The sequence below is a fragment of the Lepidochelys kempii genome, chromosome 4 (assembly GCF_965140285.1).
Source record: "Lepidochelys kempii isolate rLepKem1 chromosome 4, rLepKem1.hap1, whole genome shotgun sequence".
NCBI lineage: Eukaryota > Metazoa > Chordata > Testudines > Cheloniidae > Lepidochelys > Lepidochelys kempii.
Genome location: NC_136383.1, coordinates 88,620,304 through 88,642,092, shown reverse-complemented (window position 1 = coordinate 88,642,092; position 21,789 = coordinate 88,620,304). Strand labels below are relative to the sequence as shown.

The 21,789-nt window shown below is 41.6% G+C and overlaps 1 protein-coding gene across 12 annotated transcripts in view; it reads right to left on the bottom strand.

Annotated features, from left to right (window-relative positions):
* Positions 1-6,722: 6,722 nt before the first annotated feature.
* The window catches only part of CLOCK (clock circadian regulator), a 97,845-nt gene continuing 82,778 nt past the window's right edge, over positions 6,723-21,789 (bottom strand). For 11 of the 12 annotated variants that reach the window (XM_073341999.2, XM_073342003.2, XM_073341996.2 and 8 more), the window contains 8 exons: positions 21,043-21,184; positions 20,500-20,600; positions 18,192-18,281; positions 16,596-16,754; positions 15,786-15,992; positions 14,333-14,538; positions 13,629-13,887; positions 6,723-12,200 (listed from right to left, as the gene is read on the bottom strand). In XM_073341999.2, coding sequence (XP_073198100.1) covers positions 12,021-12,200; positions 13,629-13,887; positions 14,333-14,538; positions 15,786-15,992; positions 16,596-16,754; positions 18,192-18,281; positions 20,500-20,600; positions 21,043-21,184 — 1,344 coding nt within the window. In that variant the 3' untranslated portion in view covers positions 6,723-12,020. The remainder of the gene's footprint in view (positions 12,201-13,628; positions 13,888-14,332; positions 14,539-15,785; positions 15,993-16,595; positions 16,755-18,191; positions 18,282-20,499; positions 20,601-21,042; positions 21,185-21,789) is intronic. The other variant, XM_073342005.2, reaches the window with a different exon arrangement.

Sequence of the window (21,789 nt, the reverse complement as noted above, 5' to 3'; positions counted from 1 at the left end):
GCCTTGGTTAGGTGCCTATACAATGACTGGGAAGAAATAGGATTCACAAAAGCCTGCTAAGCAGGGAGCAACAGCTGAGCTAGGCCGTGGTGTTCTGCCCCATCGAGATCACTTAGCGATTAAGGAGTCTGCTCTAAATCCCTATTTGGCGTTTAGCTCATGCACTAAGCCAGAGGTCTCAAACGACCACAAGGGCCACACCACTGACCACCCCTCCATGAGGCCCAACCTCTTCCCTGAAATCTCCACCCCAACTCCGCCCCCTCCCTGCCCCCAGGGGGTTGGGGTGCATCAGGGGGGCTCAGGAGGTTGGGGAAGGAGCTGGAACCTGGGGTGGGGGGGCACAGGGCTCCCATTGGCTGGGAACGGGGAACCGCGGCCAGTGGGAGCTTCGTGGGAGGTACCTAGAGGGGCGGCCAGGGCAACACAGAGACCCCTGTGCTCCCCTGCCCCTAGGTCCCAGGGCCAGAGCGGCTCTAGGTAAACACTGGGCAACTTGTTTGAGATACACACACACACACACTCCCCCACCCACCCCCCCACACTCCAGAGTTCGCAGGTTCAATCCTGCCCAGCGAAGACCGGGGGTCTGTGGTGTTACAACAGCAGACAATGATGAGAGGGGTGTGTGTCCTACAACCAACCCCTCTTCCACAGTTGAGACTGGCAGGAGGCACCTATCTCTGCTTGCAACCCTGAGCCAGGCACTTACTTAAGCCATTTCTTGTAAGAGTCAGACCAGGTGGTGGTGGCTAGGTCTCATACCTTTTCTCACCCAGCCTGTTGGAGACCCACCTGCACTGTAGATAAATAATTAGAAAGTTGCTGCGTTAGGGAAAAGTGAGTGAATGGCTCATGTGGTTCAGTAGTCAAGTGAGAGGCCCAGATCTAGGCCTACTGCTCCAGCTAATATCTATTTACATACCCTGGGAATACTTTTTACTTCCATCCTAAAACCTCTGCTGAACGTTCACATGGGATATCAGCCACTAGCTCAGCAGTTCTCAAACTAGGTCATGACTGCAAAGTGGATGACAACCCCATTTTAATCAGGGCTGGCGTTAGATTGGCTGGGGTCCAGGGACAAAGCCAAAGCCTGACCCTCATTGCCCTGGGCTTCGGCTTCAGCCCTGGGTTGTGGGTGCTAAGGAAACAGGCCCCCTGCCCGGACAATGGAGTGCAGGCTTTGGCCTCTCCCAGCTGGGCTTGGGTGGGCTCAGGCTTCAGTCCCGCTTCCTGGGGTTGTGTGTTAATTTTTCTTGTCAGACGGGTGTTGCAGGGCAATGAAGTTTGAGCACTGAGCCTCGCTGTTCTCCATGCTTGACTGAGGCTACAGTGAAGACACTGGCACTTCATTAGGAAGCGTCTGTAAAATCTATAACGAGCAAAAGCTGGATGGTGAAGGAGTCAGTTCAGAACCCCTCAAGCATATTCATTGCCATTCCCCCCACTTCACTGATTCTGAACACAATATTGTTTCTAATGGATGCGTTTACTCCCTGAGCTGTATTCTTTTACAACTGTGGCTTTTAAACATCTCATAAGCTCTCCTTAAATTCCCAGTTTTCATTTTCATCTTTCTGCTTAACTGCTTCCTCCCACTAATTTTGCATATAATTTTCCTCAGTCCCCCTTTTGAAGCACCAAGGATATATATTACTGGTTGGGACTGTCCTCAGTGCCCCTAGGGCATTGGTCACCAACCTGTCGATCCTGAGGACGCCCCCCCACTCCTGGAAGAGGCCAGCATGCCCTGTGGGAGGGGTGGGGGATAGGGGTCTCCGCCCTGCTCCTGACTGCAAGCAGTGCCCCCACAGCTCCCAGGAACAGGGAGCTGTGGCCAATAGGAGTTGCGGGGGCAGTGCCACGTGCCCCAGCGCCCCAGGTCCAGGCGCAGTGTGGCCATTTAGTACACTACTGGCTGGCATGGCCGGGCTCATGATGGGGCAGAGGTGCTGATGTGTCCGAGTGGGGCCAGGGCAGATCCTAGGATGCCCTTAAATTCAAAAAGTGATCTTGGGTGTAGAAAGGTGGGAGACCACTGCCCTAGGGAACAGTGATTAATTCATCTTTATCCACCATAATGAGGTCCAAAAGTTACCTCTCATTGCCTGCAGTATCTTGTGTTATAAACTTCTGTATATTTTTTAGAAACATATTTTACCTATCTTCCCCCAAATTGAGGCCCCCATACCACAATTTTTCTGTCCATACAATTCAGCCAAGTACTTAAAGAGCATTTCCTCTGTTTCCCTGGCCCTCTTGGGCTTTGTCTGTTAACACATTGGTCTCTGGGCATTTAAGAGCCTGCAGTTCTGAAAAAAGAAAAGGAGTACTTGTGGCACCTTAGAGACAAGTACTCCTTTTCTTTTTGCGAATACAGACTAACACGGCTGTTACTCTGAAACCTGTCATTATGCAGATCTGAGTGATTAACAACTGTAAACCAGCTAATGGTGTCTTTCTTCCCCACCCCTGTCACCCACTTTCTCCTTCCTAAGTGGTTAGAACTCCTGCTTGTAACATTCCAAGCATACAAATCACCCCGGCAGGTTTCAGTAATGGCAGTTGTATTCCTCCTTCGCCAAAAGGGTCCAGGTCCTCCTATTACCCAGGCTCCTAGCACTGAGAAATAAGCAATGAAGTATCTCGCTGGATGGAGAACAAAAGCCTCCCAAGCCTGAGCTCTCAAGGTGACCTGTGCCTCCCATCTTCCCTTCCCTGGTTACCAACACCTCCCCCTCCCCCTCCTGCAATTAGCCAGGCTCCAGCTAACCCTTTGATCTACCTCCCTACTGATTTAATCACAGGTATTTTTAGTAAAAGTCATGGACAGGTCCTAGGCAAGAAACAAAAAAATCACAGCCTGGGACCTGTCCATGACTTTTACTAAAAATACCTGTGATTGAATCTTTTTTTTGGGGGGGGGGGAGGAGGGGGAAGAGGAGCACTAACTGCGGGGGGTGGGAGGGGAACCCCAGGGCCAGCTGCTCCTCCCGCCGCCTGGCACTGCCTCCAGGAGCTGCCAAGCTGTGGCAGTTCCTGCCACCACCAGGACCACCCGCGGGACTGCCAGAGCAGTGGCCAGTGCAGCTGGCTGCAGAGCCGCTCCAGCAGAAACTGGTTTGGGTGTCCCCAGGGCTGTCTCAGCAGCTGGCCCCGGGGCCAGCCACACTGGCCTCTGCAGAAGTCACGTAGGTCACAGGAAGTCACGGAATCAGTGACTTGTGAGACCTTTGTGAGAAACACTGAGCCCTACTACTGGTTAAAGCATTGAGCTTTTCCAGTGACATTAAATGGGCTCTTCTGTTGAAGAAAGCCTGGGTAACACTGATGGTCCCCATGAGGGGCTGTAATATCTATTAAGCTATGCTCTGGCTTTGGCAACTGACATCTGAAACAGTTTAGGAAAGAGCAAGTGACATTTTTATTTACTTGTTCTAGCCTTGGCCCACTGCTTGCCATATTTTTTCCTGGCTTCAGGCAAATGCTTGCAATATATGAATACAGAATCCTAAAGTCCTCTACCCTCATTGAAGGACTATTATAAGCAGTTATCTGGAGAAGGCCCATGGGTCCTGCAGATAAACGCTACTTTAAGAACATAATCAATGACAGGTTTCTAAGTAACAAGGTTAATAGGATCTCCTCCTTGGCTCACGGGAAGGAAACAGATGTAGATGTAATATTACGGCCAAGTGAATGTAAACAAATGTGAAGCTGCATCAGTGACTAAGCAGCTCACTTACTAGCCAATTTGCCCATAAAACTACAGTGCAGTGGTGAACAACGTATTCAGGCTTCAGTGCAGGCAAAAACCAAGCTGAAATGTAAGTCACATGGAAAAACACGAGGTAGGTTTTATTTCCAACCTTTAATAATGGAAGCAAAAAAAGGCAGCCACAGGGGTAGCTGCTGCTTGGCTCTGTTGTGATGAAATGTAATCCGGGAGACATCAGTTATAGTATTTCAAAGGGGAAAAAGAACACAGTATTAGTACAAGCTTGCTTATCTTTTTAAAGCTGCACCAAGATTAGTATAATTAAAGATAACTTGGTAAAACAAAATACTTTGTCTCATTTAATTTCTCTATATGTTAAAGAGCACTACAGGGAGATTAAGCTACCACCAGACTTTTAAACCTCAGGTTTGATATGTTGCTAGTACAAAGTTTTCAATAGAAACTGGGCAAAAATAAAGTACAATCTTCAACACTAATAAAAACACAGTATCAGGAGAATAATGTGAATGTGTTGGATCCATTCCAGAAAAAGCCTAGTAATGAGCTTACAGTTCTGAAGCAGGACTACTTAATGGCATTTAGATGTAAATTTTGTGGTCGTGAGAGTCAGTGACTGACTGCACAGGTTAGAACGACGTATTGTACAAACTGAACTGCCTTCCAATTATACCTGAAAACCAGCCTGTATCAACCTCGGAGTCTATTCCTAAATACAGCTCATGCTAGATTTTGCAGCAGTTTGAGGCCTGGATTCTGGATCCCTTACTCACGTCCATAATCAATCCAGCTGAAGCCCCTCCTGTATAGTCCCATCCTGCAGACCTTATTCACGAGTTGCCCCACTGACTTCACATGAGTAAAGGTGCAAGATTGGCCCAAGTCAGAAAAGGCCCATTCACCCTACACAGGTTAATATAGGATCTCATCCTAACCAAAATCTCTGTTCATGTTCTGGAGGATTAAATAATGAAATTAAATCTGTTCAGTGCTGTCATTCACACTCTTGGCATCTTTGGCCCCCAAGTCTCACAAGCTAAAGTCACTATTTGGCCTTGTCTTCACAAGAGGCAGGTCTACACTAGGGGGTTAAGTCGCCCTAAATTATACAACTCCAGCAACGTAAATAACGTAGCTGGAGTCGACGTAGCTTAGGTCAACTTATTGTGGTGTCTACACTGCACTGGGTCGACGGGAGAAACTCTCTCATCGACTTAGCTTAGGCTTCTCGTTCTCCCGGAGTTGACGGGAGAGCAATCTGTGGTCGATTTAGCAGGACTTCATTAGACCCGCTAAATCGACTTCCGGTGGCTTGATCGCCACAGTATCGATCCATGGTAAGTGTAGACATACCCTAATACCAGAATAGTTCCATCAGTGGTGAAATAGAGCTATGAAGTTTGCTAGTGTAGACAGCATTTGCAACACCAGCAGCGTTCTTGAGGAAGGAAAAACAGCTTTTCATTCACTCCTGTGTCACCTATCTGTACTTAGCATATACCATAATTTTTTTTAGTTTCTTCTAGTTGACTAGGATGATGATTTCCCCCCAAATTAACTACACTGATCCAATTCATTTCAAGAGCCAAGCAGTAGTGACAGTAATGGAAAGGACAGTGCATCCATAGCTCTGTACGGCACACTGGTAAGAGTGAAAAATTATTCATTCATGTTGTTTCAACTACATGTCAACAATAGGAAATTTACAAAAATTAAACACTTCTATTTTCCACTAGCTCTGAGGCAGAAAAAAAGTGCTGAGTTAACTAGACTTTCAATTTTTAATCTTTACAAATATTCAACAGTTATGGCCTTGTCTAAGTAAGGTGCTGGTTCCCAAACTTGCACAACAGTGAAATGTAATTGAACACCACTGCTTCAGTTGTATCAGCAGTTTGAATTATAGCTCTTCTGGTTGATAAGAATATGGGAAAATACATTGATATTTCCTAAGTTCTGTTTTAAGAAATCTGATTGTCTTTTTATAACAAGAGACCACCATCTGGTGCAGATTTGTTTTTGCAGCTAAAGAATTTGTATGGCTAATTCTACATTAACTTTGCACAAATAGTTTGAGTGCACTCATTGCCAGCAATGGGATTGCACCAGTACAATCTCACTCCCAACATGAAAATATCAACGTTCTGACAATGAAGTGATGTCATAGTTTGCCCAGAAATTAAAAACAAAAACAAACCTTTTAGCACATTTTCCACATTCCCATCATCTTCAGTTACAGGGTACACTTTTAGATCCAATTTCACATTCCAGTGTAACCCCACCAATGCCAACCAGAAGTCAGTAGAGTTATTTCAGTATGAGAGCAGGATCTGGCCCAGTCTATTTAGTTAAACCACCACATTGGGTTATACGCTGCCCCAGATCTGCATACAGAACTCCTATTTATGTCCCCATGCAGATGTAAGGAAGGCATGAAATCTTTACACTTCATTATTAAAACATTTTAGTTGCAAAGAGTACATGTTCAAACAAGACTGCCTTGATCAGTTTCAAGATAGTAAGGAAGACACATAAATTAGGTCAAATTCTGCCTTCTGTTACACATCATGAAGAATACACAGATATATCCAAGGGCATAATCTGAACAGGTAATACTACACTTTGAAAGCATTAGATTATTTTAACTCAAACAGAGACTGCCATCTGTTTTATATCCCTTACACAACGGCTGAAAACAACATAAGATGCAAGAAACAAGGACATCTCTGTAACCTTCAGGACAGGCCATCATTTTATGAAGTGATACAGAAAGTAGTCAAGAAAAAGTGCAATATACATTTTAAATATAGCCCCGCCCCCATTTGCCATATCACTGTTCTTTGTCGGGGTATGGAAGAAGAGATTAGAAAGGAAGTGACTTTGGTATACTTGTTCGAATGTTAAGAGATCTTTAACTATGGAACCCTGTAGGATATGAAAGTGAAATTAGAAAAGTTACCAGAACCTTAGAAGCTACAAGAAGTAGAATTTCAAATGAGTTACATTTATTCAATTAAAAAATTGACAGTTAGTAATGGTCACATGAACACCAGGGAACTGTATCTACATTTCCTGACGTCAATATGAGCGGCACTAGTTTTCTACATATACAAATCTAATGCCAGTTAGAAAGTACAAAACCAAACCAAAACCCAAGACACTGTGAAATCAACACTGCTTAAAAACTCAAAATTCAGTCCACTTGATATATTTTAAAATAAATAGTTTTACCTCATTTAAAAAACTCAGCTGCTTTCAAAGCAGTTACTACTTTAAGATCATTCCCAAAAGTCTTTCATAAATAGTCACCCATTTTGATTGTCTATTAGTGCAGCACCTCTCAGTCTTGGCTGGGATCTCCATATCAGGCAATACAGTATTTGGTTCATACACAGTGTTTTGTTTTTCCTTTTTATTTATAGGTACAATTTAGCATACCATGCTGGCAAAACCCATGCAGATGACAAAGCATGAAGCAAACAAAGCCTGTAAATTACTTGTTTATTAAAGAAAAAAACAAGGAATGTAGTGTTAAAATCAGGATATTAAAAAAAGGTCTAATGGACAACTAGATTTAATTTAAATATCTCTCTCAAAGTTTATCTCATTTACTATGAGCCATTCAACATTCAACTTCAAATATACTGAATACAAAATTCTTTATTCCAATTAGTATCAAATAGTTTTTAACTTTTTCCACTGGGGATGAGTAAAAAAAAGATTCAGCACTATGTTAGTCTTTTTTTCCCTTTTAGCCAAAAATAATAATTTCCCCAGCCCTTCTCAATGTGTATCTTGTTTCAAGAATGATTTCCAAAGGAGATACTGTACTTACGAATCTAACATGCATGCGCTGACGCTGCATGATGCCATGTCATTTAAAACGCACTCATAACTACATCTGGTTTTATCGCTAAGAATGCTAGTTATTCTAGAATTGGGGACTGCAACAGTCTACTAAAGGCCACATCTGTAAACCCTCTACACATATTTTAATGCAAATTATAATCCCAAGGGCCATTTAGAATTACTGAACAGGCTAATATGCCTCCTGATCATTTCTTTCTTACAGGCAATTGTGCAACTTTAAAAGAAATCTCTAAAAGAAGATAGTATTTATGTAGATTTAGCCTTTCCCAAAGCCATATTAAAACAAAATCAACCAATTTTAGATGCCTTTTTAATCTCACACTTAGAGCCTCAAAGGATCACCACATTTAGAAACACTTTCCAGAAATGCCTCTTTTTGACAGTTTTCTATATTTTGATTCCTTTGGACCACTTTTGAACTGTTCCATTGCCTAAAATAATTAACTGTTTTCAAAATGGTTTTTTTTTTCAGTAAAGTGCTTATCATTATTCCAAACCCCTTTTTTAAACTGCACTACTTGAGTCTTGCGAGGGTTTCTCCTTTTCCCATGAAAAATTGCCAGCATGGGCACTGAGGAGAACTAAGGACCCTACTGAGCACAGTACATCAGCATTCACTTAAATTGGACTAACTTACATGCTTCAAGTTAGGCATACTGCTGAAGTGGGGCCTATCTGTTGTAAAGATATTGGAATATTAACTTAGATGTTGGTTGGCAGCAGGCATAATGCCTACAAAGATGGTGATACCCTAGAGCCATCGCACCAGGAGGTAAACGTCCAGATAAAATGGAAGGCATATGGAGAGTTCTTACTATAATCTTTTCATATTTATATACAAATATAACATATATTAAATATAATATAAAAATAGCTATATTTCTTTTCCCTCTGAAATTCTGAGGCTTTTCTTTGAGTTCTCACTCAACCCAGGCAAACTTACTAATTTTCTCATCAAAACTCTATTAAGAAAATACAGCATGATACTTTACTTAACTGTACGTCACCAAGGCATTTATCCATAATACAACATTTTCTCCTTCTTAGCCAACTTCCTCACTCCTGTCAGAGTCATTCTGTAACATTACACATCACAGCAGCGAATGCTATGATATCTCTTGGGATGTCACAAACAACAGGTTTGCCACACCTGTGAGTAAGCTGGGCGGAAGCAGCAGGCTGATTAGAAGAGAGAAAGACTGGGGCCCAATTTTCTTCCCACTGAAGTCAATGGAGTTTTGCAATTGACTTTAATAGGACCAGAAGTGAGTGCCTTGTTTGAACACAAATCCTTTAATAGTCAGTGAAAGAGAAGCAGAACATCCATGCCAATTAAAGTCAGTGAAATACTGTGTGCTTTTTCTGGTTTTTTTTTTTAAAACATTTGCCTGAATTGTGGCAGAAGCTTTTCAAATGTATGTAATAATTTTTCAGTCTCTTAGAATTCCCCCTCTTCTCTATCAGCTAGCAGGTAAAGAGTAGCTTCATTTTTGGATGACTTTCCCCTCTGAGCTTATGGAAGGCTTCTTGATCAAAGCACAGAATTTTTCCTCTTAGTCCTCTGCCAAGAGCTATGTTAATATAAAACCTCTCACACCTAAGTTAGGCTGCCTTTTTATTGTCTGACCTACAACAGCACACCACAGTATTTTTTTGGTTGAGAGAGGGGATTTGAATGAAGCTTATATATAAAACTCTCTCAGCTGTCTGCTGGTTATGCTCTGCATTTTCTGTAGCTGCAAATACTACATCTTATCGGTTGGTTTTACCACCACACTGCATTTCTAAGAGTAATATTAAAGCTCTCCCAATTTCCTTCTTTAGTGCTATTTTATTATTGTAATTAGGTTAAAACCCTTATCTAACAAGTCTATTTCCCACTAAAAGTCTTTATGGAATGGACCTCTGGTCAATGCAGCTTAAATTTTGGATACAGGCGGAATGCTATGGCAGGATTAGCAAGGCAATTTGAAAAAAATAAATAAAAGTCAATGCAGTTTTGCTTTTCTAAAACTTAAAAAAATACATGTTTCTAACAATTATACTGGTTCAGGGAATGACTGAAATCCCTTTAAAGAGCATAGAGAGAGAAAGTTTCCTGGATATGTTTAATATTTGTATCTATTCCTACTCCTTGTTGCAAGAGGCTTCCTGGAGCAGAAACCAATCCAGTTCTCTTTGGTTCTTTACTTCTTACGCCCTCTTCCCTTTTCCACTGTGATTCTCCTAGGATCCACTGTTGATCTGTTGCTTTATTGTTTGGGGGTGAGGGGCTAATCTGATGAGATGACGACAGTGGAAAGGCCAAGGCTAATTTTAAGAACAAGCTTCAAAAGGTAACTGCATCTAGTGTTCACTAACTTAGCACTACCTTTCAGTCAGCTCTGGTCACCCAATAATACAATCAAACTGTTTCTAATATTTAATATTCCACCACAATTTGGTTACATTCATACAGCTCCTCCCTAATACTCTGACTTAATTCAGCTTCTTGACTAAAAACTTTCCCTCCTCAGTGTTAATTTTAATTAATTTTCTCTTTTAACTACTAAGTCTATCTTAGTATTAGCTCATTTTGCTTTGCAGATGTGATTTGTATGAAGTAGTACCATAGAAATCTACTGAACATTTAAAAATAGGAAGTCATTTCTGTTGGAACTTTTTATTATCTTTATAAAGTGAGGTTGCCTTCTGAAGTCTTAGTTTAGTGGTATCCCTTTTAAGTCAACACTCAGTGTGTTAAACATGCAGTCCTACTCACCTCTTTATTTTTCCATTAAATTCCAATCAATAAAGTAAAATTGGATCTGATCTGATTGAAAAGTGTCAGATTAATTCCCCGCCCCCCCCAAATGACTAATCTCTGTTTTGGAGCCTCTAAATAGTGCTACTCCTTACTCGCTGAACACTTTACAGGTAAATCATTAGATATCTGTTTCCATTTTAGTGTCTGAGGGGAGAGGCCCTCCTTTAAAAAATGCTCATGATCTCAACTCAGACGATTGTTAAAATACTTGTATATATGAACACAAACAAGATATAGCTATGAAGTAGAAACACGTTTTGTTGAGATTATACTAAGACTTCAAAATTGTAAAATCGTAACAGATTCAAGACAACATAATTCAAGATGTTCAACGTTATCACCTGAATTAAAATCAAGGCACTGTGGGTTTCTTGTTTTTTTGTTTTAAAATGACCCTGAATCAGTTTTGACTGAAGAAAGATCTAATTTTTAAAGGAGAATAAAAAGATTCCAACATATTTTAACAAGTTACAATTCTCACCACAGAGAAGGTGGTTAAAAAGTGCCTAAAATGTTATTAAGTGTAAATATATTGTTGTGCAAATTACTCCTATAACTGACAAATTTTTAAAAATTACTTTCATGTAGTTTTTTTAAAACCCTTTACATAAATATTTCCAACTATGATCTATATCAAAAGATAGCTTTGGGGAGTAAAATTCCAAACCATCCACAATAAAGCAGTGCAAATTCCTATTTTTCAATCAAAAAACAATGAATAATTGTGAAATGATGGATAATACTTCTGAAATCTGAATGTCTTGAACCGTGATGCGTGACCATCAGTTCAAACAGTTTCATCAATAATTTAACCCCCAAAAAATCCGCTAACCAGCACACTATACCTCACTGAACAAACTGTGACATCACAGACAAAGCACAAACAAGAGACTTGTGCCCACATTAAGGGTGAAAATTATGATGCATCATGTTGTAAACAAAAGGGTAGAACAGAGGAAAATATTAGTCAGAGCATGGTGTGAGAATTTAGGGAAACATTCAACCCTACAAATAACAAGATTACATTTTCATGCATCATATAAAATATTTTTGCTCTCTCTCCTTTTATCCAGACATATACACATTGTTTTACAACATCTGTATAATACAGAATCTGATTCCACACAACATTTTGAAAATATTTACTTGTCCCATAATCATCTGAGAAAAAAAATTTAAATGTCTTTTGGACTGTATTGTAGCATTATTGTGAGCAACTGCATGTCCATGGTCACATTTGACAAACTTACAGGACTGCTAAAGATACCAACATTTTTAGTGCCCTTTTCAGTTCACTGAGGGTTTGAGACTTGATCTGGACAAGTTATTACGTGGCAGCACATCCTTTAGAACACAGAAATTGGGACAACTAAAAGACTGTCAAAGTTGGCCATGTCCCTGTTATCTTTTTGCTCTTTGTACCTAAGGTACCTCCACAACGTTTTGTAGTAGTTTCTTCTGCAAACAGATTCCCAGAAGTTAGAAGTAGACCTCAATACTGTACTTTATAAAGCCTTTGGACTTCTATCTCTACCATCATCAGTGCAAATGTTTATGGAGCAGCCCCTCCCTGCTGTTTGCTTCTAGAAGAAGTGAATCCCCATGCTACTGTGGCTGAACTTTGGAAGGATCAATCATGTTGTCAGTTCTATGTCGTGAGAGTTGCTGCTGCTGCTGAGATTGATGCTGCTGGTGGTGTGATTGAGTAAAAGTGCTTTGTTGTAGTGGGAAAGCAGCAGAGAGAATAAGCTGAGTTGATTGATTTCCATGAAGTAGCCTGGATGTCTAAAAAGAAATAAATAAAAGAGGATTATTGCCCACACTAGGAAAATGCAGGTCTGGTTACACTTTAAAACTCTCACGAGGTTAAACATCAATAGGACCACGACTACTTTCACTTATAATTGCACAAAGTGAAGATTCATTCAGAATAAAATCGCTAACTACAGAGTATTAATATTTTTCAGCATCTAACTGAAAAGCAATTTATTGGATCTCGGTATGTGATGTCAATGCTAGGAGAACTATGGTAATAGTTATAGAGGCAGAGATACACAGCAATTGTAATTAAAGGCTTTATAAGAGCACATACCCCTAATAATCTGAGTATAGTTAAGGCTGACCCGCCAACTTTCCCTTTGACATTTCAAGAATCTAACTTGCAATTTTAACATTATTTTCAGAGAATGCCCATACACATATACACAAATTATTTAGGGATGCTGTAAGGGATTATAATCCTTTAAAAGGAGGCAAAATTTCAGGTCCAAATAGGTTGACTGTGTATCTAGTTCAGTGGTTCCCAAAGTTTTTGTTGTAGCAGATTGCCCCTCTAATGGACTGGCAACCGGCATGTCTCCTTTCCCCCCTTCCCGAGGCCTTCCTGTGAGACGTATTCCAGTACGCTAGTTCTGCAAGGTCACTGCTGCCTCTTCTTTTACTAGTCCATTCTACCTCCTCTTTCTTCCTCTTCACTCTTTTTTGATTTCTCTTATTTTTAGTATGTATTTTCTTTTTTGCTCTTTTGTTATTCTCAATCTGTTCCTCCGTCCCTCCTTTTCTTTCTGATCCAATCTCTTCTCTCCCCCATCGTGGCTTCTTCTCTCCTTACTCATGAGAAGGCTATTGCTGCCCAGGCATCCACTGGTATCTCCCTGAGGCCCAGACAGCATGTGCTCCTGCAGCTACACAGAAGCAGAGAAAAGACACTCCTGAGCCAGCTCACAGAAGCAGCTCACAGCTCCTGCAGCTACACAGAAGCAGAGAAAAGACACTCCTGAGCCAGCTCACACCTTGTTGCATTGTGGGCCACCATGGCAACTGGAGGGAAAGTGAGAGATTTACAAAGAGATGCCTGCCCCTTTACTTAGAATCACGCAAGTATGTTTATGGTGAGATGAGGTGGACCCGTGTGACAATTTTTCCTGTCCCCATTGTTTCTCTCCTTTTCTCCACGTCCCGCTCCGAGTGTACTCTAATGCCCACAGGCTGGGAAACAGGTTTTTAAGTGCAGTTCTTATGTGTGAACTTGACAAGAAACATCGCAAGAGACTTTAAATAAGGTCTATGAAAGCATCTCCTCCAGTGCACATCGTTTGTCTGAGATTAACAAGGGTGCTTATTTAAATAACATTCTCAGTTACCAAACTTGCAGTCTATGCTGAACCTGTGAAAGTCTGTGCAAGCTGACAGCTCTAGACATTGCTGCGTTACCTGTAAGAACTGCTGCGGGTGCTGCGTCAGCTGCGCTTGAGCCGACTGCTGAACTGTACTGAGCTGCTGCTGCTGCTGCTCTTGCTGACTCTGTTGCTGCTGCGTGATTGACAATGTCTGTGGCTGCTGCTGTTGTGCAGCAAAAGTGGGGTAGGCAGTCACCACCTGTCCCATAAACATAGTGCTTGGTACCATTACCGCTCCACATGCTACAGGGGCAGTGACTAATTTTGTGACAAGCTGCTGACCTTGAGAAAATCTGTGAAAGGGAAAAGACACCAGGTGGTCTCATCAGCTTCGTTTGGGGAAAAAAATCTGCTTCAGGTACACTGGATGAACTTTCCTGTATTAATCTGATGAGGTAAGTGCCAGTTATCACGGACAGGGTCATTCAAGACAAACCCATTTTTCCTTTGCTTACTACAAACTAACAAACAAATGCAAACGCAATGGGCTACACGTTGCCTTCAAAGGCCCACCCCTCCCACCTGTGCCTCAACACCACGAGTTTTCATGGAATTACAGGAGTATCTCTTTGCAAGTTTGGTCCTCAGACTACAGCACATGCACATGCCTACACTAAGTAAAACTGCATGAAACTGTTGGTTTAACTTTTGTCTCCTTTTCCGTAAGATCTGGTGACCACTAAAGCACAGAGAGCTCTAGCAAAATCATCTGAATGAACATTGCTCCTTTATATTTACCTGATCTGTCTGTCCTGGGTGAAAGTAGTTACTGCACCACTCTGGTTATTGTTTTGTGGTAAACTAGATGGAATCTGGACCACATTTCCTGTCGTTGGCTGGGAAATCACCATAGTGTTATATAAGGGGGCTGAAAGTGTATTCTGTGACTGATTGGTAAGAGAAGCCTGTTGATTGTGCCCACTAAGTATATTTTGTTGAGCATGCTAAGAAAGAAAAACAAGTCATAAATTAATTGAATACAGCTGTAAAAACAAATACCCCTTTCAAACACAGAAGGCACAGCTTGCTTTGCAGGCATAAATAAAAATGCTGTACACTAACAGTTAATTATTGCTAATACTAAATGTTCTTATATATGCTTTATACTCTCAAAACACTGTACAAAATACAAAATAATTAATCCATTCCTACAACATCTTTGTGAGTGACGTAAATATATATTATTCCAGCTTTTACAGATGAGCAAACAAAGGTTAAATGATTTGTCCCAGGCCATGTAGTGAGTGTTAGTGCCAGGATTAGGATCCAGGAGTTTCTCAGTCCCAGCCCCATGCTCCTCTTCCAAAACTCTTATAACATTAGGAGAACTGCACAAAAAGGTGGAATGATGGGCCAGGCAGAACTGCAGGTGTAAGCATGCTCAGTCCCTGGAAGCGTTGGGTTGAGGGGAAGACAGAGAGCACGTCACTTTGCACTAGTCCAATCAGCTTTAGTGAGCTCTATGAAGGCACTTTATTGGGACTGAAGGCAACATAGGTCACCATGACAAAAGGCTTTCAAGGGTGGTAGGAATAAAAAAACTAGGGATGTGTTAATGTGAGTAGGTAGGGGGTGGAAATCCTTAGGGCTCCAGAAACAGAATTCTTGACTAAAATGTTACATTTCTTTATTCATTCAAAACCAAATGTTCCAAAGATATATTCACATTTTAACTGATCAAATACTATTATTTTAAAGGGACACCATTAACTTTCAATCTGAGTTAAAAAAAATTGAATTTAAAGTATTTTCAGGTATTACACCTGCCCTTATTGTCCCCTACCCGATTCTATGGCTTTACAGTCACATTTTACTACTTTTAAACATGTTCCTCTGCTGAATGAAAAGGCCACATGAAAAGGAAGAATGATTAGCTAAAGCCTGCTTTTGAGGATGGGTCCTTCCAAAAGAACTACTTGTTATTCACTGCTCATCATTTATACCTGAAAATTCTTCTATCAAGAGAAGACTATAAAATCTAAGCCTTTTCCTGAAAGAGAAAACAAAATATATTTCAACCCGAAACATTTAGGGTATGAACCTGTGTTTCTTGCACATTCAAAATGTCCACTGACTTCAATGAAAATTCTCTGTATTGAATCACAGCAGGATCAGGCAGGCCCATAATGGGTTTCAATTTTGGTTCCATGTGATTATACTACCTAGCATAGGTACCTATGACAAACTTTACCTGTGTTGCTGTACTCTGCAAAGGCTGTTGCTGTATCATGTGCTGAGTACTAATATGCCCAGTGTTCATTCCGCCTTGAATTTGATTAGCCTGAACAACTTGACCTTGCATGTTTATTGGTGTAAGCTGCTGAATGTTAGAAGAATTTCCAGAAGTAAGCTGCACAGAACCAAAATTTAATCCAGGAGTTGATTGCTGCAAAAACATCTTTAAGAAAATCCACAAATTAGTTTTTTTTTAAAACAAACTATTGATGGTTTAAAGTATTACTGAAAATTCTTAATACAATACCTTTGAAAAACAATTAAAGACAGAAATACTGTTTAACTGTAGGTGCCAGAGGCTTTATGAGTGTACTATAAGCAATGGATAACGCACGATTAAAATCTCTTATACCAGTTTCGTTCTGGATTAATGTAATTCAATATTTAACAGAGATACAGTAGTGTAACTCTGGTGTGAAGAGGATTAGATCCCTACATATTTAGTTTAAGATTTGCATTTAAAGAAGTACAAAGACAGCTTGTACAAAATTTTGAAAAAGACAACATTAATTAGAAACTGCATTTCTCTTTCCAATATCTCCAGCAGTTTAGTGAAATGAAGGCAATGATGGGAAAATAATTTTATAACTGACAGATCCGAATACTATACATAATTTCTTCCCTGGAAATTGACAGTCTGTAGCAACAATCTATAAGGCAGGGCTTTCCCAGTATTATCCATTTTGACTAGATTGGTGGAGTTCAGCATGTAGAAAGTCATTTAAGTCCTTACTAAAAAGTCAGTGTTAATCCAACTGTAACTCACCTGAAGCCCTTGACCATGGACCATTTGAAGCTGTTCTTGAATCTTACGCAACTCTTCTTGCTGCCGATGAATATTTGCCTCTATCATTCGTGTTCTTTGCTCCAGCTGGTCCTTTAGGTGCTGCATGGCTCCCAATTGGGCTGAAAACTGAAACATAGGCTGCAGAGCCATGTATAGGTTAAAAGAGTTTGAATCAGAAACAGACAAACTTGACCTACAAAAGGTAAATCATCCCTTCATAGTAGCAATGGGAACCAAGCCCTATCTAAGAACATGCTACACTTGTTGTCTACCACAATCTCTAGGCCAGCGGTGCCCAAACTTTTCCTCTTGTGATCCCCCTTATCAGTAATGGAATCTGTCTGTGCCCCCCTCCATTACTCCACAGTTGGCTCAGCAGAGAGGCTGGCCTGAAGGCGGAGCTGGGGGCAGAACTGGCGATAGGGGAGGAGCTGGGGATTGAGGGGAGCTGGCACAGGGGCGGAAATGGAATGAAGGCAGAGCTGAGCTGGGGGAAGAGCATAGGACGGAGTGGAACTGCATCTGGGGCTAGAGCTGGGGGCGGAGTGGAGCTGTGGCTGAGGTTGAAGCTGGGCTATGGGCAGGGCAGGAGGCAGAGTGGAGTTGCAGCTGGTGCCGGAGTTGGGTTGGGGGTGAAGCAGGGGGAGGAGCGGAGCTGTAGCTGGAACTGGTCTGGGGGCAGAGTGGAGCTGTGGCTGGGATCGAAGCTGGTCTGGGGGCAGAGTAGGGCTGGGTGGTGCTCCATCTCCAGCCCCCATGCAGGGCCCCACCACGCCCCCCCCCTCCAAAAAAAAAGTTTCTCTACCCCCCCAGGAAGGGACATATCCAATAGTTTGGGGAGCACTACTCTAGGCACAATTACTTAGTTGTGAAAAGTTCTGAGATTAAACATTAAATGTATGTGTCAGAGAACTCCTGAACAAAATAACCCAAACAAACAAAAGACACACACCAACACGCAACTGCCCTGCACACAGGTCAACCTCTCAGCAAAAAGCCTGAGCAATTAGATGGGTTTACAATGTAACCTGAAGACATAAAAACTCAGCTGTATATCTCTAGGGACTGTCAGCATCAGCTGACTTCAGCTGTTCCGGACAGGGCATGGAGGATACAGTCTCTAAGATAACCAGGACAAAAGCCACGTAGGCTATTACAGATCCCCACTGCCATGCCAGAACATTGTGCATCTCCCCTCCTTCCCACCAGAGCACGAATTCAATATTAATCTGATTTTATACTTAGGGCTGGATTTTTAAAACAGATTTTAACTGTTAACAGTGACAATTTGTGTAAGATTTGTGTCATTAGCAAATCAGGTACTTAAGTTTATACTAAATAAACTGCAACAACAATTATTTGCATCCAGCAAAATTGGCTAAAAATCAATTGTTACATTCATTTTGGGAGAAGTTTACCTTAATTAGGCATAAGACAGAATGCAAGTAAAGATGACTGCATAAAATAAACTTCTATCACACAGTTCAGTTAATGAGAAAGTCCTTAATGCCCTATTCCTAAATGGGGTTATTTGCTGAAAGAACCTGTCAATAAATATACAAAACTAATCCATACCTGGGACATGCCTGGCTGGATCTGTAAAGTTGCAGGTTGAGACATCATTGGCTGTGCTAATGGTTGTCCAACAGACTGGGCATTTAAGGACTAAGATTTAAAAGCATACCATAATTATCCAACAGAACTCGTCTCATAATAGATATAACTAAATTATTTAAGAGAAACTGTCAATTCCAAGATGGCACAACAGTACATTGTTAAAACACACTTTTATATAACACAAGGCCAACAGAAATGTATCTACATTTATTTTTAATATTTCAAGGGGATAATAGTCTTTAAGCAAGTAAATGTTCCCTGCGATGTTTGAAACCAAAATATTGCAGCATTGTGAACATCCGGGTACAAGTGATTACATGGGGTATCTTTGTTCAAGTTATGATATATGTCAGAAATAAATAAAGAATACATATAGTGAAAGGGAAAAGGGAATTTTAAACCTGTAATAATTGAAAGGTGGTGTTAATAAGTAAAGATACTTGTTTTCAAACATTTTTAAGTTAACAGCATCCTTTTATTCCCCTTCTAAATCATCTCAAACCAACAATAAACCTGCCTCAAATCACAGTCAATGAACAGCTCATAGCAGAGGGCATGTATGGGATTTTCTAATATTATCAGGATTTCAGGAACTATATGAAACTATTCCATAACTTTGTCATTGGATGGGTTATACCTAGTTTATGAAAAATTGTATGAGAAAGAAAGCATAGATTTATGCATGTTGTAACAGGGTGACTTTGCCCTTTAAGGGCTAGAGGTCTGGAGACAGTCAACCCTAGTTAATAAGGAAGCACACCTGAGCAAGGACCAGCTCATTCACCTATAAAAATGCAGCAGGAAGCTGCAGAGCGAGAATTCTCAGGGAGACTAGAATGCACAACAGAGGCTGCTGGGAACAAGTAGGCTCCCTCAGAAAAACCTGGAACTTGGGGAGCGAGACTACAGGCAGGAAAGGTCTGGAAGTGACCTGATAATGGGGTAAACCAATGAACTTAAGGAAGGACCTGAGAACTTTATTTTGAATGTTTATTAATTTAATAAACCAGACCCTGAGGAGGCATATGAATAGACAAAAGTGTTTGAGAGTTACTCCAGAAGCCCCCTGAAAGGGGATACTGCGGCAGGGGTCCAATTTCAGGGTTGCCTGAGGCAGGGGTCATGGGAGACGGTCACCCAATGACACACATGCTTAACTATATGTAGGGTCCTAACAAATTCACAGCCATGAAAAATGCATCATGAACCATGAAATCTGATTTCCCCAATGAAATCTGGCTACTGTAGGGAAGGGGGGCTCCTACTGTGCGCTGGGCTCCAGATGGTAGTCCTGGCTGTGCTGGGACTTCCTCTTCCCCTGCAGGGGCCACCCACAGGGCTGGGTCAGACCCACCTCCAGGAACCTCCCCTGGCTTCAGGAAGCTCCACAGCTGCTGGCTGGGAGTCCAGCTCTGAAGGCAGTGCCAAAGTAAGGGTGGCACACTCCTGGAGGTGGATCTGATCTGGCCTCAGGAAGTCCTGTCCCTCCCCAGCTCCACTAGGACTAGCAGCTGGAGCCTGGTGCATGGTAGGAGACCCCAGCAGTGGTGCCCCCAGTCCTGCCCCTCCCCAGCTCCAGGCGCAGTGCTCGGGGGCTAAAGGGGCCTTGAGCTGGCTGTGTGTGTGTTGGAAGAACAGTGCCCCCCTGACCACAGGGCCCTGAGCAGTCGCTCACCCATAAGGCCAGCCCTGCTCCCTCCAAAAGTGACAGCCCCCTCCATACCCTGCGACCCTCAAATCTGCGCTGCTACTGACGGCAGCGCTGGCTTTAGAGCTGGGCTCCCAGTCGGCAGCTGCTGCTCTCTGGCTGCCCAGTTCTGAAGGCAGCGCCCCTGCCAGCAGCAGCAGCACAGAAGTAAGGGTGACAATCCCATGATCCCCTCCCCATGACCCCCTTTTGGGTCAGACCCCCACAGTTACAACACTGAAATTTCAGATGTAAACATCTGAAACCGTTAAATTGACTATTTAAAAAATCCTATGACCATGAAATTGACCTAAATGGACCATGAATTTGGTAGGGCCCTAACTATATGAGTAGTCACAGTTAGTTTAACGTGTAAAATTAAACACATGCATAAGCAGTTGTGTAAGTAATCTTGATCATGCAATCTTGGCAATCAAGTACCCAGACTGAAAATATTTTCACTTCCAGATCAAACTCTATGCTTTAAGGAAAAAAATGTAAAGTTTACTGTAGATTTAAACATTTTCATTTACAAGTGAAATAAATGGATTTTACAGAGACCCTCCTCTGAAGAGTTACCTGACTACTAAGTGATGACCTCCTTGGTGCAGTCTTTTCATGCCCAGGTAAGTTTTGTCTTGGAGGAGTGCTAGTATCCATTGTCATCTTTGTTGGCGTTGCTAATGACGATCAATGTAAAAGCGAAAACACATTTTGTTAATAATAAGCCAGATCCTATAACTCCATATACGAAAATATCAAAGGGAGTTTTGCCTGAGCAAAAGCTTCAAGCACATTTTTCAGAAGTACATTTCTATCAGTTGTATAGGTCTGATTGTATGAAATAAGATTTTATTTTAATATCCGATGTTTCAAATGGGTCTCTACTGGGCAACGTTTAAATGTAGAACTCTCTGGATAAACCTGGTACCGTCAGGCTGCTGCACTACCATTAGTTAAGCCATTGAGAGGGACATTTTTAAATTCAGTGTTTCATTCAGATATATTAATAAAGTATTTTAAAAGTTTTAAAATGCATTATTTCAATAAAAACACAGCAAAAAAAGGACAGATAGAGTCTCCCCTAATAAGGCAATTATGTTTTCAATGGTTAGTACTTACATGAAGGATCTGACACTGCAGTATGAGAAGATTTCCTCGAACTCCTAGAGGAAGCAGAAGGTGTACCGCTGTGATCAAATCTTTCCAATGCTTCTTTGAGGCTGACCGTGTTTATATGATTATCAGATCCGGAGTCCTGATTCTGAAAGGGTACAAATAAAAATGATTTTATTTGATGGTTCAGCACATAGACATTAAATATTTCAGTTGGCAAACACAGCTGAGCAAATTAAACAAACATCTGGGCCAATCAAACCTCTGACAGATAAAACTGCAGACAAAACTATGTCCTTTTATACTCTACAAGTTTAAGTTGATGGAGTTTCCATTTATGGGGTTTGTAAAGAAAGGAGAGACAAAGCCATGAAAACCCAGAGTCCAAAGATATGCAGGCAAATCCTGCAACTCTGAGTTCTACACCAGTCCTGTGTTGCTGCACAGACTTCCTTCCCCCTCCAGCAACAAAACTCACTTCCTATTCCTGTGTACTCTCTTTCTCTCTTGGAGGAGCAAGAAGCCATGCAGGCATAGTTAGTTGTGCCATAAGCAGCATATTTCCACTGGGAAACTTGCCAGACTACCAAGGGAGCACATCATGAGTGTCTGACCCTGACTTACCTTTCTGAGGCCCAATATCCTGAACACCTTCAGAGTCTCAACCGGAGGGTATTCATCCAGAAAGACTTCTGGATGCTCCTGAGAAGTGGGTGGAAGCCATGTGATGGAGCTATGCTGTCCCCTTCTGCT